We start from the raw sequence: 16591 nt of genomic DNA, 5'->3' as shown, positions 1-16591 counted from the left end.
TGCCCTTCTGAACTGTACATGCACTTTTGAAAGGAAACTTTATATAAGCACTATCAGTTCTATATCAACTTTATATAACCACTCAACATAAGTAGGAAATAACCATACATGTGACTATGAAAGTAAAATAGCGTGACTGAATCTCAGGTGGATGCTGCTGCCTGCCCACACCCAAGCCAGCTCTGCCCTTGTGCAGAGGAGACCAGCCTGCAAGACGTGAGTTAATCTCGCTGTCCAGTCAGGAGTATGTCAAGGCTGTATATTGTCACCCTGTTTATTTAACTTATATGCAGAGTACATCATGCAAGATACCAGGCTGGATAAAGCACAAGCTGGAATCAAGATTGCCGGGAGAAACAATCCCAGATATGCAGATGACACCATCCGTATGGCAGAAAGCAAAGAACTAAAGAGCCTCTTGATGAAAGTGAAACAAGAGAGTGAAAAAACTGGCTTAAAACTCAACATTCAGAAAACTAAGATCCAACAGATGGGGAGACAATGGGAACAGTGATAGACTTTATTTTGGGGGGCTCCAGATAACTGCAGCCATGAAATTAAAAGACACTTGCTCCCTGAAGAAAAGTTATGACCAACCTAGAGAGCAGACTAAAAAGCATAGACATTACTTTGCCAAAAAAGGTCCGTCTAGTCAAGGCTGTGGTTTTTCCAGTGGTCATGTATGGATGTGAGAGTTGGACTATAAAGAAAGCTGAGCACTGAAGAATTGATGCTTTTGAACTGTGGTGTTGGAGAAGACTCTTGAGAATCCCTTGGAATACAAGGAGATCCAACCAGTCAATCCTAAAGGAGATCAGTCCTGATTATTCATTGGAAGGACTGATGCTGAAGCTGAAACTCCAATACTTTGGCCACCTGATGCCAAAGAACTGACTCCTTGGAAAAGACCCTGATGCTGGGAAAGATTGAAGGTGGAAGGAGAAGGGGACAACAGAGGATGAGATGGTTGGATGGCGTCATCGACTCAATGGGCATGAGTTTGAGCAAGCTCTGGGAGTTGCTGATGGACAGGGAAGGCTGGCATGCTGTAGCCCGTGGGGTCACAAACAGTCGGACACAACTGAGCAGCTGAACTGAACTGACCAAGTCAGCAGCCACCAGCCTCCACGTGCGTGTGCTCAGTTGTGCAGCTGTGTTGGATTCTTTGCGACCCTATAGACCGTGACCCACCAGGCTCCTCTGTCCATGGGATTCTCCAGGCAAGAACTCTGGAGTGGGTTGCCATTTCCTTCTCCAAGGGATCATCTGAACCCAAGGATTGAACTTGTGTCTCCTGCATTGACAGGTGGATTCTTTACCACCGAGCCACCTGAGAAGCCCACCAGCCCCCTGGGGCTCCTTCTGTTTAAGTCCACTAAAATGAAACAAAATTTGGGAATTCCCTCGTGGTCCAATGGTTAAAACTCTGAGCTTCTACTGCCGGAGGCCCAGGTTTGATCCTTGGTCACAGAACTAAGATCCCACAAGCTGTGCAGTGTGGCCAAATAGAAAAGAAACAAAATTTAAAGTTCAGTTCCTCACTCCCACAAGGGCCACATTTCAGGCACTCAATAGCCACACGTGGATAGTGGTGATACAGAACATTTTTTATCATCACAGAAAGTTCTCTTGGACTCACAGACTTAGAAAATGAACTTATGGTTGCTAGGGGAGAAGGGATAGTTAGGGAGTTTGGCATGGACACGCACACACTGCTGAACTGAAAATGGATATCAACAAGGACCTACTGGCTAGCACAGGGAAAGCTGCTTAACATTATGTGCCAGCCTGGATGGGAGGAGAGTGTAGGGGAGGACAGATATATGCATGTGTGAGGCTGAGTTACTTTGCTGTCCACCTGAAACTATCACAACATTGTTAATTGGCTTTACTGCAATCAAAAATAAAAAGTTAAAAAAAAACAAAAACGTTTTCTCGGGCAGTGTTGGTTTAGAGCAGCTCCAAACAGAGCCTCCTATTCTGGGTAAAAGCACTGCCTTTGCACAGGGGATGGAGACACTCTGCCTTTCTTCCAGTCCCACTTAGGGCAGCTCTTCCTGCCACCTTGGGATACAAACCCCATCAGTGCTCACCAGGGTCCCACTGATCCAGCGCTCCCAGCTTCCAAGGCCCCCCCACACCGGGAGCATGGATTGTCCCCCATGCCTCCTGCTCACCACATCCGTGTTGGGGATGGCGGCAGGCACCCAGGTCCCCATGGCATCCCGGCGCTGGTTCTCATACACCTCCTCCAGCACCTGGCTCTTGTTGATGTCCGTGTCCAGGAGCAGCCTGGGGGCGGCGAGACCCCAAGTTCCCAGCACTTCCCAGCACAAGTTCCCTGAGCTTATGGACCCCTGGGGTCCTCCTTTGCTGGCCAAGCACTCCCACACCTGGCAGCAGCACCTGCTCTGGGCAAGGCTGGGCAGCGGGGCCTACCGTGCAGGGTAGTGCGGTGGGCAGGTCCCCCGGGACCAGGCTTCAGTGGCTGTATGCCTGCCTCCCTGAGTTGCTGCCTACTGGCCCTCCTGGGTAAAATGAAGTGCCAGCTCCAAGGCTGCCTGTCCAGGGGCACCCAGGCTCCAGGCCCCATGCCCCAGCCTCACCTCCTCTGAGGCTCCACTGTCCACGGACCCGCCCAGTGCCATCCGTGGGGCTCTTTGAAATCTTCCTTGGGAAGGGCCTTGTGCCCCGTGACGTCCGAGAAGTTGGGGCAGTGTTGCAGGAACTGTTGTCCCCACTGGTCCTTAAACTTGGCCTGGTTCTCATACTGGGAGAGGGGAAAACATCAGTGCCTACAGCCCCCTCCACACACCCGGCACCTGCCCAAAGCCTCCTACCCTGGGCTGTATGCGCCTCCTAGAAACAGGAAGCCAGGCAACAAAGGGCGTGGGACCTGCCCGGGGGCAGGAGCTGTGCAGTCACTTGTGATGGGACAGCACCTCCCCCGCTGTCCGTCAGCACAGGCAGATGCCATGAATCAAGTGCTCACGTGCAGGCCCCTTTCAGCTCCCATTTCACGGGTGATGAGGCGGAGGCTCAGAGGTCACCTCTACCCCAGGTGGCTCAGCTGTGGAGGAGTGGAGTGGGGCGGATGCCTGCGTTAGAGCCTGCTGGTTGCCTGCGGCGTGACCTGTCCTCCCCACGTCACTGGGGAACCCAGTCCTGCTCCACCACTGCCACTGGGTCTGGAACTTTCTTCCACACTCCCCTGAGGGACACGCAGCCCCTGCTCCCTGCACTCATCCTAACCCCGCTCTGTCTCGGCGCCTCCCAGTCCTGCCGTCTCTCCATCCACAGCATGCAACATAGGAACCATGAAAACAGGTTTTAACTCAGTTAAAAAGTCTGAAGTGTTAGTTGCTCAGTCATGTCCGACTCTGCGAGTCATGGACTGTAGCCCGCCAACCTCCTCTGTCCATGGAACTCTCCAGGCAAGAATACTGGAGTGGGTAGCCTTCTGCAGGGGAATCTTCCTGACCCAGGGACTGAAGCCAGGTCTCCTACATCGCAGGCAGATTCTTTACCACTGAGCCACCTGGGAAGTCTGAAACTCAAAACTTATTTCCCTTCTACTCTCAGGACCTCTCGTGAGCCGTGTCCTCCCCCTCCTCTGATTGTAGAGCAACCTCTGGCCAGCTGCTCGCCCAACCCCCTGAGGGGTTCTGAGGGAAGCTACCCCGTTTCCAGTTCCTCTGTTTCAGAACTGCCCCTCCCTAGCTGAGGTGGGTAGGGGTCCCGGGCTGTCATGTTAATGATGGACAAGGACCCTGCAAGCAGTCTGAGCCTTACTCACTTTATGTGCCCTGAACTAACTGGGAGAAATTCCCCATAAAGCTCCATCCCGGTGAAAGTGACTGGCTCCAGGGGACCACTCAGTTGCCCTCCTGTTACCAAGGCCATGGCTTGTCAACAAGGGACTCCTTTAGTCTCTGTCACTTCCCTCTAGCTCCTTTTACAGTTCTCAGATTCTGCCAGCGATCTTTTCTCCACTGTCGGAGTTGGGCTGGTGCCAAGTCACCCTCCCGCCAGCCCCCCGCCTCGCCCCCACTCACCGTCTCTGCATACACGACCACTTCGCCCTGGCGGAGCAGCTCCAGGTCCCTGCTGTCAGTCACATTGCCGAGCCACATGCAGACCCGGAGCTGGGCGGGGAGGGTGTCCTTCTCTCCTTCTCCTTCTGGGTACTGAGTCAGAGGCAGGTCAGCAACCACAGGGGTTTGGGTCCCCCGGGGGCAGGGGCATGGGTTAGGGAGGGGCACACACACCTGCCCCTTCACCCCAAGCCCCAGGAGCAGGGGCTTCACACTGAGTTGGGTGACGGGCATAACAGAGTCTTGTGCAGGCTGTGGGGTGCAGGAGTGTGGAGGGGCAGGGCCACTAGGGAGCCTGGAAATGCTCTGGGGAGTGGTGGTGTTGATGGTGACGCTGACGATGACATTTGCTGTGCGCTGTGCCAGGCACTGCGCTAAGCTCCACACGCGTCACGCGTGCTCTGATGCTCACGCACCACTACAGAGCGGGCACCTTCATCACCAGCCCATTTCACAGAGGAGCAGGCTGAGGCCAGACACAGTTGGCCCCAACTCACACAAGCCAGTGAGCCACAGAACCAGGATTCAAGTCTCAGTGTTCTTGTAAGATAAGGACTCAGATGGACACCGTTGGGACAGAGCCTTCCATGACAGCAGGAAGGGCAATGGCGAGCCAGGGAGTCTTTGAGAAACTGCCTCGCCGGGGGCGGGAGGGGGAAGCCTGGAGGTTAGGACTGTCTTCAGGACTGGAGACTTGTGTTCAGTCAGCCTTATTTATGGATTGCATCTGATAGGAAGGGCTGGAGCCCAAACCTTAAAGGCATTAAATATGTAGATAGCAGCCAATCATGGACCAGGGGAGAGGGAACAGGGACAGGACCAAGTGAGGCTTGAGGACGATGGAGGGGACAAACTTGAGGAACATTTATGATGGTCATGGACTTGGCATCGGCTCCATGCCGATGGCCCCAGGCTCCCGCCTCCCTTTGTGTAAACTCCATTTCTCCTGGGAAAGGGCCCGGCAGAGAGGAAATGGGCATGCCCTCCAGAGGCTCATGGGGGCTCCCCGGGGTTGGGGTGGGGGGCTCAGGGCTTCTCCCTTGGGGTGTCCCAGGCCCTCTCCTCCCCTGAGGACCCCCGGCCTCCCCACCTGCAGGAATAGGGTCTGTGTCTTCCCGCAGAACCTGCCGGAGTGCCGGGCCCCATTTGGGGAGAACAGGATGCTGTGGGCAGGCACTTGAGCGTAGGCCACCCGCTGCTCCCGGGCCATCAGCCAGATCATCACATCCGGGAGATTCATCTGCGGCTGTGGGCGCGAGAGCGTCAGGCCCGCCTGAGGAGCCGGCACCAGGGCCCGCTCCCTGCCGGAGCGTCCAACACCCACCTCGGGGAGCACAGCATTGAGGCGGTACAGCCAGCCCTCTGCAGTGGCCACCATGTCCCTGGGGGGCGCCTGCTTGGCCTTCTGGGCCAGTTCCTGCAGAAGGAGGCGGCGGAGCTTCCACCTGTTCTTGTCCAGGTCGGTGGCTTTGGGCTGACTGGTCATGCAGGGCAGCGGCTGCCTGTGGCCAGGACCGGGGGAGCGGGGGCTGGTCTCCGTCCCATCTCACCTGCTCACCACCCACCCAGCCTCAGTGTCCTCCCTGGACCGGAGAGCTTGCCCTACTGGTTGACCCAGCTGACCGGTCCTCTGAGACCAAGTTGGCTGGAACAGCTGGTCAACCTGGTGGACAGGCCTGCAGACAAAGTGCAAGCCTAGCGAGTGGTAGGGAGCCCTGCTTGCCCTCCTCAGGAAGCACGCTCGCTGTGGGTCTGGCCCTGGGTTCTCATACCTCCTGCTCCAGTCCTCCCAGCCCCCGCGGTGTGCCAGGCCCGTGCTCAGGACCTCCTCGTGGACAGAGGTGTGAGCTGTGAGAGGGGGGCCAACCAAACCCGGGGAGGAGGGGATCTAAGTGGGCTGCAGGCCCAAGAGAGGCCTTACAAGGGCTCTTCTTGTGGCAAGGAGTGATGGAGGAGAAGGTGTGGGCTGGGACGTGCAGGGCTTATCTGGACAATGGAGAGAAGCTTGGTTTGATAAGATCATCAGGCGTGGATGTAGAGGGGGCAGTGACCTCTCCTCTCTTTGGGGGGTCCCTGAATGGCAGAGAAGCAGCTCTGTTGTTTGGAGAGAGATCTGAGCTTATGTTTCCTGGGGAGGTAGGGGTGCAGGAGGGAGGCGGTAGGGTAGTTGTTCTGTAGGGTCTGGTCTGTGCCCCAGGCCTTGTGTAGACTTGATCTAGCTCAGCCCTAGCCCCAGGGGTAGGTGCCCCCTGCCCCTACTTGCAGTCCTCCACCAGCTCCCTCAGCAGTTTCTCCCACTGGGGAAGCAGAGCCGGGTCCCTCGGATTCCTCATGGACTTCAGGGTGTCCAGGTTGGCCTTCTGCCCAGCAGGAGAGAAGCAGTATGTGAGTGTGGGGCTCCCCTGGGACAGGCTGATTGGCCTAGGATGCTTTCAGCCAGGGCTTAGGGACCTTTGAGTTGGCGATGGACAGGGAAGCCTGGCGTGCTGCAGTCCATGGGGTCACAGAGAGTCAGACACGACTGAGCAACTGAACTGAACTGAACGGAGGGGTAACCTGGAGATGTCCATATCCAAAGCTGTCACATACCAATGAAGGCTAGGATCCCCTCCTGACTACCCTACAGAAAAAATGGGTGGAAGGAAGAAGCCAGGATGTACCAGGACCATGGGTCACAGGGAAGGGGTCACAGGGTCTTGACCTCAGGCTTAGACCATCTAAGGTGGGGGAACCAGGGGGGCTCTGCTGTCTAAAACCGCTCGGTGGCTTCCCCCCTCAACACACACCTAAGACTTTTTGTGATCTGACCCTTCCCAGCTCCGCTGGTCTTATTTCCTCATCACCTCCACACCCCAGCCACCCACGAACTTCCTCTCACTATGGCTTTGCCCAGTGTTCCTTTCTCTGTACACCCACCACCAACCCCAGCAAGACTCTGCTCAAATGTCATCTCCTTTTCCAGCAGCTCCTCTGACTCTCCTCTCTTCATCTCACCCGTCCCACCTGAGTCTCTCTGCCCCTGTGGCTCTTAGCATCTGAATCTCCACCGCAGCCCTGCCGCTTTGTGCCCTAACTATCGCACATCCGACTTCCCTGCTGGTGAAGACTGTGTCTACGCATCCTCATGTCTTCGGTGCTTGTGTCTGGCACCTCAACTGGTGTGGAATGCATGAGAGAGCTGAGTGACCAGATTCCTAAGGCTGCGGCTCATTTCCCCAAGTCTCCCATCAATGGCCTGGGTCCTGGGACTTCCCTGGTGGTCCAGTGGCTAAGATTCCATGCTCCCAAGGCAGGTGGCCCGGGTTCCATCCTTGATCAGGGAACTAGATCCCATATGTGGCAACTAACGGTTCGTATGCCACAACCAAAGACCCGGTGTAGACAAATTAAAAAAAAAACAAACCAGGGGTCCTCCCCGGCCCCCATCACTCCCCTGCCCACACGACTCACCAGGCGATCCCGCGTGAATTGGAGGAGGTTGAGGCAGTTCATACGGAAGCCGACATCCTCCCAAAAGGAGGTCACGGCCACGACGGGCTTGGTGTTGTACCAGGGCACGTAATGGTAGATGTTCCCTGAAACACAGAGCCACGTGTGTGGGGAGGGGGTGTCTGAGGGACACCCCTCACCGTGTCACTCTCAGAGGACCTTCCCTGGGCCACTCCATTCCTCTAGGGGGTGATCTGCTAAAGCATCCCAACTGGACCCCTCCTGCTGGAGGGTAGGCTGTGGGCCCGTTCAGGATGGATATGCTTTGATGAGCATAGCTGGCCTAACGGGGCCCTCACAGTGCTCCATGTCACTCGGGTCACAAAGTCCCCAGTTCACAGGTGGGAAAACCCAAGCTAGTGATGGGAAGTGGTTTCCCTGCAATGGTTCAGCCAGGTGGTATGATGCAGGCATTCAGTTCCAGAGCCTGTGCCCCTAACTCAGGCGAGATGCCGAGGCCTGGGTCTGCCTTGAGGTGGGGTCTTCCTTCTGGGTGTTGGGGCAGAGGAGGAGTGGGCCCTGGGTTCAGAGACCCAGAGTTTGGTTAGGGTGGGTAGAAACCTGAGATAAAGGGCCTGCCTGTGCAGAGGAGGGGGGTGGAGGGGCAGGCATGGTCAAACGCCAGTGATGAGCCTGGCAGACTGGGTCCCCCGGCCGTGATTCTTATTGAAACAAGGGCAGGGAAAGCTAGATGAAACACATGGTGTTCTTTTTCTGAGACATTTTGCTGAGTTGAAATAAAATCCACAGGAAACCGAAAATAAGGTCAAAGCAGAAAGTCTGTGAGGCAAGTGGAAGCAAAGTGGACATCTGTCCTCTGAGTTTCTGGAAAATCTTGGAGAACTGGCTGTCTCTGTGACAACTGCCAGGGCCCAGAGGTCAGGAGAGACAGCCGAGCACTGTCTGAGGTGGGCGGTCTAGGAGGACACCCCTGTGAAATAGGTTGAATTGCGTCCCCTGTAAAGCTATGTTGGGGATTTCCCTGTGGTCCAGTGGTTAAGAACCTGCCTTGCAATGCAGGGGACTTGGGTTTGATCCCTGGTGGGGGAGCTAAGATCGCACACGACTCGGAGAAACTAGAGAGGCCGTGCACCACGACAAAAGATCCCACGTATCTCAACAAAGACCCGACACAGCCAAATACATAGATAACTTTTTAAATCCAGAAATTAAAAGAAAACGAAAGAGAAGTTAAAAAATAAAAAGTTAAAAACCAGACAAAACTAACTGTCAGTTAGGAGAAGGACAGCAGCCCTTGGTGTGGGTGGGGGGTGGCAGGTTCAAGGGGCCCCTGGGATGTTGGGATTTTGTTTCATGGTCTGAATGTTGTTATGTGGCTATGTTTGCTTTGCAATAATTCATTGAGCTGAATACTTTGGTTTGTGTACTTTTCCATAGATGTGTTATATTTGAATTGGAAGTCTATTCGAATCAGAAGTCTATTCAAGAATTATAAAAAAAAAACACTGGGATCAAAAAAGACAAAATATATAAAATACAGCGTGTCAGTGGTGGAAAATGCTGTGGAGAAGGATGATGTGGGAGAGAGGGAGCTGCCAAAAGTTTTTTAATAGAATAGTTACCTATGGCTTTTCCTAAAAGATCTGGAAGAAATTATGCAGAATGCAGCCCAGAGAGATGAAAAATACAGAAGGAAGATTTACAAACGTGTGGAACAGCATGAGAAGTTCCACAGAGGACAGAGTAAATTTGAGAAGGAGCTAGAAGAGAGAAGGGTAAGAGGTCATTTTCAAAGAGCAAGTATCTTATAATTTTCCTGAATTGTTGGCAGGACACCAGTTTCAGACCCTCGCACTGAGTGACTCACAGGAATGATAAATAAACAGAGATCCAGGACTGGGGCTCTCAGATGTGAGCAAGCCGACACAAGATGGCAATTTTCTTCTGCTGCTCTTGGATAGCATACAAAAGCAACAAGGAGAAGGGAAATAACTCCATTTTCAGCAAAACAAGGAGATAGATACAGTCTGCAGGCTCAGAATACACATAAGGGCTGCCAGAATCAGCTGTGAGTGCCTGAGGAGCTGTGAGGGTTGAAGGGTGATGGAAGTCACCTGGGGATGGGGGATGAATGACAAGACAGACAGCGGGAGCCAAGGCTGGATGGGGGCAGAGTGCAGCTAAAACACTCCCCCGGAGCGAACTCAGGACTCAGACGAGGATATGTGAGCTGGCAAAACTCAGAAAAGGAACAGAAGAGAAAACAAAAACATTATAGGAAGGGAGACGGCATGAAAGGAAGCCCAACAGGGATCAGACTCAGCAGATAATCCAGCGAGAGGCAAAGAAAGAAGAAGGCAACCGGGGACCTCCCTGGTGGCCCAGTGGCTAATACTCTGTGCTCCCAGTGTCGGGGGCCCAGGGTTCGATCCCTGGCCAGGAAACTAGACCCCACATGCCACAATTAAAGATTCAGCATGCCTCAATGAAGATTAGAAATCCCATATGCTGCAACTAAATCCCAGCGCAGCCAAATAAATAAAAGTAGACATTAAAAAAAGAAAAATGACCAAAATAAGATAGAAATAAAGAGCCGAAAAGGATCAGGGAGAAAATGACAGATACAGAAGAAAAGTAAGGAGAATTGTTAAGCCCATAAGTGGAGCCCCAATAGCAGAAAACCTGAACAATGGAACAGAATATTTAAAAACACAATTTAAGAAAACCCACCTGGAAAAAGGATAATCTTTTTAACAAATGATGATTGAAAAACTGAATACTCATATGAAAATTATTGATAATTCAAAAGGAACCACAGGGACCTTCCCTGGGGGTCCAGTGGTTAAGACTCTGCAATTCCACTGCAGGAGTCAGGGTTCGATCCCTGATCAGGGAACTAAGATCCCATATGCTGTGCCATGGCCAAAATAAGAACCATACAGCTCAATGTAAGAATTAAAACTGTAAAATTTTTAGAAGAAAAAGTAGAAAATCTTTATGACCTTGAGTTGGGCAGAGTTCTTACATATGATACCATGAAAGAAAAAAAAGAAACTGAACTTCAGTCAGTTGAAAATGTTTGCAGTTCCAAAGATACCATTAAAAAAATGAAAAGACAAGCCACAGACTTTTTGCAAATCCTATATCTGATAAAGTATCCAGAACATATAAAGGACTCTTACAACTCAAGATAAACAACCCAACTGAAAAAATGGGCAAAGACTTGAATTAAACATATAAACAAAGAAGACACATGAATGGCTAAGAGCATATGAAAAGATGCTCAGTATCATTTGATGTTAAGGAAATTCAAATTAAAGCCACAGTAAGATACCTGGCCCGGAGAAGGCAATGGCACCCCACTCCAGTACTCTTGCCTGGAAAATCCCATGGATGGAGGAGCCTGGTAGGCTGTAGTCCACGGGGTCGCTAAGAGTCGGACACAACTGAGCGACTTCCCTTTCACTTTTCACTTTCATGCATTGGAGAAGGAAATGGCAACCCACTCCAGTGTTCTTGCCTGGAGAATCCCAGGGACAGGGGAGCCTTGTGGGCTGCAGTCTATGGGGTTGCACAGTCGGACACGACTGAAGCGACTTAGCAGCAGCAGCAGCAAGATACATGGCCACAATAAGAAATAAATAAACCACAGAGAGGAAGAAAATATTAGCAGAACCTATCTGACAAAGGAATTGTATCCTTGTAAAAGAACTCCTGCAATGTAAAGACAGACTCCCGTCTTTTTATAAAAAGACAAACAATGAAAGATAGGCAAAAACCTGAACAGTCCCTTCATTAAAGAAAGATATGTGAGCATGAAAAGATGCTCAGTATTATTAGTGATGAGAGAAATGGAAATTAAAATGAAGGGGAATTCTCTGGCAGTCCAGTGATTAGGGGTGCTTTCACTGCAGGGGCCAAGTCCCACCCCCAGTCAGAAAACTAAGATCCCACAAGCCACTTAGAGTGGCCAAAAAAATAAAAATTACAATTAGGTACAATTTCACACCCATCAGAATGTTTCCAATGGTAAAGGCTGACCATACCAAAGGTTGACAAGGACTTTGAACAGGGAACTCATTGCTGTGAGCGTGTAAAATGCTACAACCACGTGGGGAAAATGTTAGGTATTTTAAAACCAATTCCATTGCTAGCTATTTACCCAAGAGAAGTGCAAGCTCATTTCCACCAAAAGACCTGTACCAGAATGTTCACAGCAGCTTTACTCATAATACTCCAAAACTTGAATCAATCCAGATGTCCATAAACAGGGGAATGGATAAACTGTCATAGGCATACAACAGAATGCTATCAGATATAAAAAGGAGCCAAATATGATATATGCAACCACACAGATGAATATTTAAAACACTTGTTGCTGTTTTTTAGTCGCTGCGTAGTGTCCGACTCTCTTGTGACCCCACGGACTGTAGCCCGCTAGGCTCTCTGTCCATGGGATTTCTCAGGCAAGAATACTGGAGTGGGTAGCCATCTCCTCTTCCAGGAGATCTTCCCAGACTAGGGATGGAACCTGCATCTCCTGCATCGCCAGGCAGATTCTTTGCCACTGAGCCACCACCTAAAATACTAGGCTGAGCTAAAGAAGCTATAGGAAAAGAAAGGGTACCATCTGTATGATCTCATTTACATGAAGTTGCAGAACAAGCAAAACAAGTCTATAGTGATAGAAAGCAAAGCATGGATTGCCCCCAGCGGTTGGGGAGATTAACTGGAAAAAGGCACGTGGCAGTTCTGTGGGATGATGGAAATTTCTGTCCACGATGTGTATGTGGATGTATTGGGCTGGTCAAAAAGTTTGAGTTTTTCCATAAGATGTTACAGAAAAACCCAAATGAACTTGAAGGAGCCCAAATTCATCCAACTCACCGAAAGTCTGTGCATCTTATATTTCATAATACCTCAATAAAAAATAGAAAGCCACCATTAAGAGAATGAAAAGCTTCAAACTTAGAGAAGATATTTAGAACATACTCACATCTGACAAAAGATTATTCTCAGAAAAAATAATGTAAAAATCAATAAGAAAAATAGAGCCAAGAGTTAATAGCTGGGCTTCCCTTGTGGCTCAGCTGGTAAAGAATCAGCCTGCAATGCGGGACACCTGGGTTCGATCCCTGGGTGGGGAAGATGCCCTGGAGAAGGGAAAGGCTACCCACTCCAGTATTCTGGCCTAGAGAATTTCATGGATTATATAGTCCACGGGGTCACAAAGAGTTGGACAACTGAGGATAATAGATAAAAGATCTCGATAGACTTTTTACAGATGAGGAAAGACAAATGTTTGTAAACATACGAAAAGCTGCTCAACTTCCACTTATAATCAGGAAATTGTAAACCAAGATCTTGTAATATGCCCATCAGACTGGCAGGAATGAAAAGGCTAGGCAAGGTCAAGTCCTGGTGAGAAAACAGAGTAATAAGAACTCTCATGCCACGCTGATTAGAGTGTAATTGGATATAATTACTTTTGCTTTGAATTTCTCTTCCACTCCTGGGTATGTAATTTAGAGGAAGTCTCACACTTGTGACCGACAGATATGTACAAGAATGTTCACAGCAACATTATTATTGTAGAAAAAAGATAAAACCTCAATGTCTACATATACCACATAACTTGTGGCATAATCTTACAATGGAATATACACAGATATGAAAATGAACTTCATTTATACATACCAATATAAAAATTTAATATTGAGAAAAAATGCAAAACAGATGAATACAGACTGAAAGTTTCCATGTATATAAAAATGCAAAAACAGTATGCTCTTTAAGGTAGCATGCATAGGTGGTAAAAATAACGAAGGAAAGCAAGGATGTGATTATCATGAGACTCAGGGTTGTGGTTATTTCTTGGGTAAGTGGATCTGGGAAGAGCATACAGAGAACTTCTAAGATGCTGAGATAATTTTCTTCCTTTCTAAGAAAATTTTCTGCCTTTTAATCTGGGTGATGACTTCACAGGTACATATTTTATTATTTGTTTTAAACTACACATATGCATTTAATATACTTTTGTATATATTTCATAATTTAAAAAATGTAGTTATGACCAACCTAGATAGCCTATTGAAAAGCAGAGACATTACTTTGCCAACAAAGGTCCCTCTAGTCAAGGCTATGGTTTTTCCATTGGTCATATATGGATGTGAGAGTTGGACTATAAAGAAAGCTGAGTGCTGAAGAATTGATGCTTTTGAACTGTGGTGTTGGAGAAGACTCTTGAGAGTCCCTTGGACTGCAAGGAGATCCAACCAGTCCATCCTAAAGGAGATCCGTCCTGGGTGTTCATTGGAAAGTCTGATGCTAAAGCTGAAACTCCAATACTTTGGCCACCTCATGCGAAGAGGTGACTCATTGGAGAAGACCCTGATGCTGGGAGGGATTGGGGGCAGGAGGAGAAGGGGACGACAGAGGATGAGATGGCTGGATGGCATCACTGACTGGATGGACATGAGTCTGAGTGAACTCCGGGAGTTGGTGATGGACAGGGAGGACTGGCGTGCTGTGATTCATGGGGTCGCAAAGAGTCGGACACGACTGAGTGACTGAACTGAACTGAACTGAGAGCATTATGCTAAATGAAAGCAGCAGTTATCAAGGACCATACATTGATTCTATGTATACGAAATGTCCAGAATAGGAAGCACCAGAGGAGGGGCTTCCCTTGTGGCTCAGATGGTAAAGAATCTTCCTGCAATGTGGGAGACTCAGGTTTGATCTCTGGGTCGGGAAGATCCCCTGGAGAAGGGAATTGCTACCCACTCCAGTATCTTTGCCTGGAGAATTCCATGGACAGAGGCTACAGTCCATGGGGTCGCAAAGAGCTGGACACACATAAGACAGGAAGTAGATTAGTGGTTGCCTAAGGTTGGGGAATTAGAGGAGAAATAGCAAATGACTGCTGCTGGGTACAGGGTTTCTTTTTTGGACTGAAGAAAATGTTGTAAAACTAATCACAGTGATCATAGCACAATTCTGTGAATATACTAAAAACTGTTGAACTGTATACTTTGCGTGGATTAACTGTATGGTGTGTGAATTGTATTTCCCCCAAAATAGCTGTTCTTAAAAAAACAGGCAGACATGTGGGATGCACAGAAAAGCTCTCGCATGATGAGAGGGTGAAGCTGACAAAGATGAGATAGTGTCTAGAGCCATGGTCCTCAAACTTTAGCATGCCGCCCCTTACCTGGACAACTTGTTGAAACCCAGATTGCTGTTCTGTTTTCAGATTCTGTAGATCTGGGGTGAGGCCAAGAATGTGCATTTCTATCAGTTCCCAGGTGATGCTGCTGGCCCAGGGAGCACACTTTGGGAACCTTATAGTGCCCAATAAAAGTGTCCAGTGAGCATATATTAGATGAAAAGATGGGTGGGTGGATGGGTGGTTGGTTGGGTATTCGGGACAGTGGATGGTTGGTAGTTGAATGGATGAATGCATGGATAAAGTGGATTCATGGATAGATAGAAGGTGGGCAGCTCTTTTGGGGGAAATACAATTCACACACCATACAACTAATCCATGCATGGCTGGATGAGGGTGGTTCAGAGTAGTAGAAGAGAAGATGGGATTGAGAAGTTGTGGTGTGGAAAGCATGGTAGAGAAGGGCTTGAAGTCAAAACCCAGTTGCAGCTCTTGTCATGGATTCACCACCTACGAGCTGTGTAATGTTTGGCAGGTGACTTCACCTCCTCGAAGCTCACTTTCCTCACATCTAATGTAGGTTAACAATGTCTGTGAATGTCCCCTGGGCTGAAAACCTTAAAAGGGCCAACCCAGAGCCCGACATGCAGTGGTTTCTCTCTACCCTTCAGTTGGATCTGACCCTTACCATCGTATATCGCTGGGCTGTACTGTGTGGTTGAGACAAGAGGCTTGTAACTCAGGTCCATCTTGTTTCCATAGTGACCAATGCTGACTTCAAATTGGATCAGGTCCTTAAAGTCAGGCATCATGGTGCAGGAAAGGAAGATGACGCACAGCCCATACTTCTGTCGGTTCTGGTGCTTCTAAAACAATAACCCCAACATCCCCAGCATGAGTCAAGGGATGGACAAAGCTATAGAGACAGGCAGGGAGGCAAGCATGAGGTGCCCAGTTTCTTTCATTCAGTGTGAGCCAGGCCATTCCTGAACTCCTGCCCTCTCTCAAAATTCTGCCTTGACTCCAACTCACGTGGCTGATCAAGGGAAGTTCCTCCCATGGCCTCTATCACCTGGCCCCTCCACCCAGCCAGCCCTGGTCTTCTCTTCCTGAAGCCAGGCAGGAAGGTCTTCTCCTGGTCCGTCTAGGCTCTGAATTGGCCCACCCCGCCCCTCTTCTTCTGGTCTAAACACCTCCCTTGGATGAGACTGAGTGTGGGCGGGACTGTGTGGTAGAGGGTGCATACACGTGCACATCTGCTCTTGGCTTTTCTCAAGCCCCGTCCCCCCACCATGAGCCCATCTTCTCAGGTCCTCTGTCTGTCACGTGAGCCCCTCTCTCATTTCTGTTGCCAACCACTGCCCTACTTTTGCATTCTCCCATTCTGTTCACTAACTCAAATCTCTCCTGCCTTAATAAATAACCCTCCCTCTCTCCTCTGAGCCCCTATTTATCTAGGACCTGATCTTGTCTCCTTTAACTTTGAGGCAAGTTTTATTTTTTTGGTGGTGCTGCATGGCACGCAAGATTTTACTTCCCCGATCAGGACCAGAAATCGAACCATGCCCCCTGCAATGGAAGCACAGAGCCCTAACCACTGGACTGCCAGGGAAGTCCCTGCAGCCAACTTTCTCTAGACTTGCCTCTACGCACCATAAATAACTTCTCCCTCCCGCCTTCGGCTTCTCTCCTGACCCAAGGCTACTGGTGCCTTCCTCATTACCAGCACACACTTTTGGGTCCTCAGCTTTTCTGTCTGCCACATTCCGACTGTTCTGCTCTCTCCTTTCTGCAACTCTCCCCTCCAGAGGCTGCCCCAGTGCTCCCCTTTGCCAGCTCCTTCTCCATCTCCCTACAAGCCCCCTCCTTCTCCTTGCAA

At 49.9% G+C, this 16591-nt stretch overlaps 1 protein-coding gene across 1 annotated transcript in view; it reads right to left on the bottom strand.

The window, feature by feature from the left end:
• Positions 1–16591, bottom strand: part of FER1L5 (fer-1 like family member 5) — a 47245-nt gene that overhangs the window by 7856 nt on the left and 22798 nt on the right. The window contains exons 19-26 of the mRNA XM_045162410.1: positions 15401–15578; positions 7545–7669; positions 6354–6454; positions 5419–5596; positions 5185–5340; positions 4056–4187; positions 2607–2770; positions 2079–2292 (exon numbers count right to left, since the gene is read on the bottom strand). Coding sequence (XP_045018345.1) covers positions 2079–2292; positions 2607–2770; positions 4056–4187; positions 5185–5340; positions 5419–5596; positions 6354–6454; positions 7545–7669; positions 15401–15578 — 1248 coding nt within the window. The remainder of the gene's footprint in view (positions 1–2078; positions 2293–2606; positions 2771–4055; positions 4188–5184; positions 5341–5418; positions 5597–6353; positions 6455–7544; positions 7670–15400; positions 15579–16591) is intronic.

Source organism: Bubalus bubalis, chromosome 12, assembly GCF_019923935.1.
Source record: "Bubalus bubalis isolate 160015118507 breed Murrah chromosome 12, NDDB_SH_1, whole genome shotgun sequence".
In the NCBI taxonomy this organism is placed as follows: Eukaryota; Metazoa; Chordata; class Mammalia; order Artiodactyla; family Bovidae; genus Bubalus; species Bubalus bubalis.
This window is presented reverse-complemented; position numbering and strand designations above follow the sequence as displayed.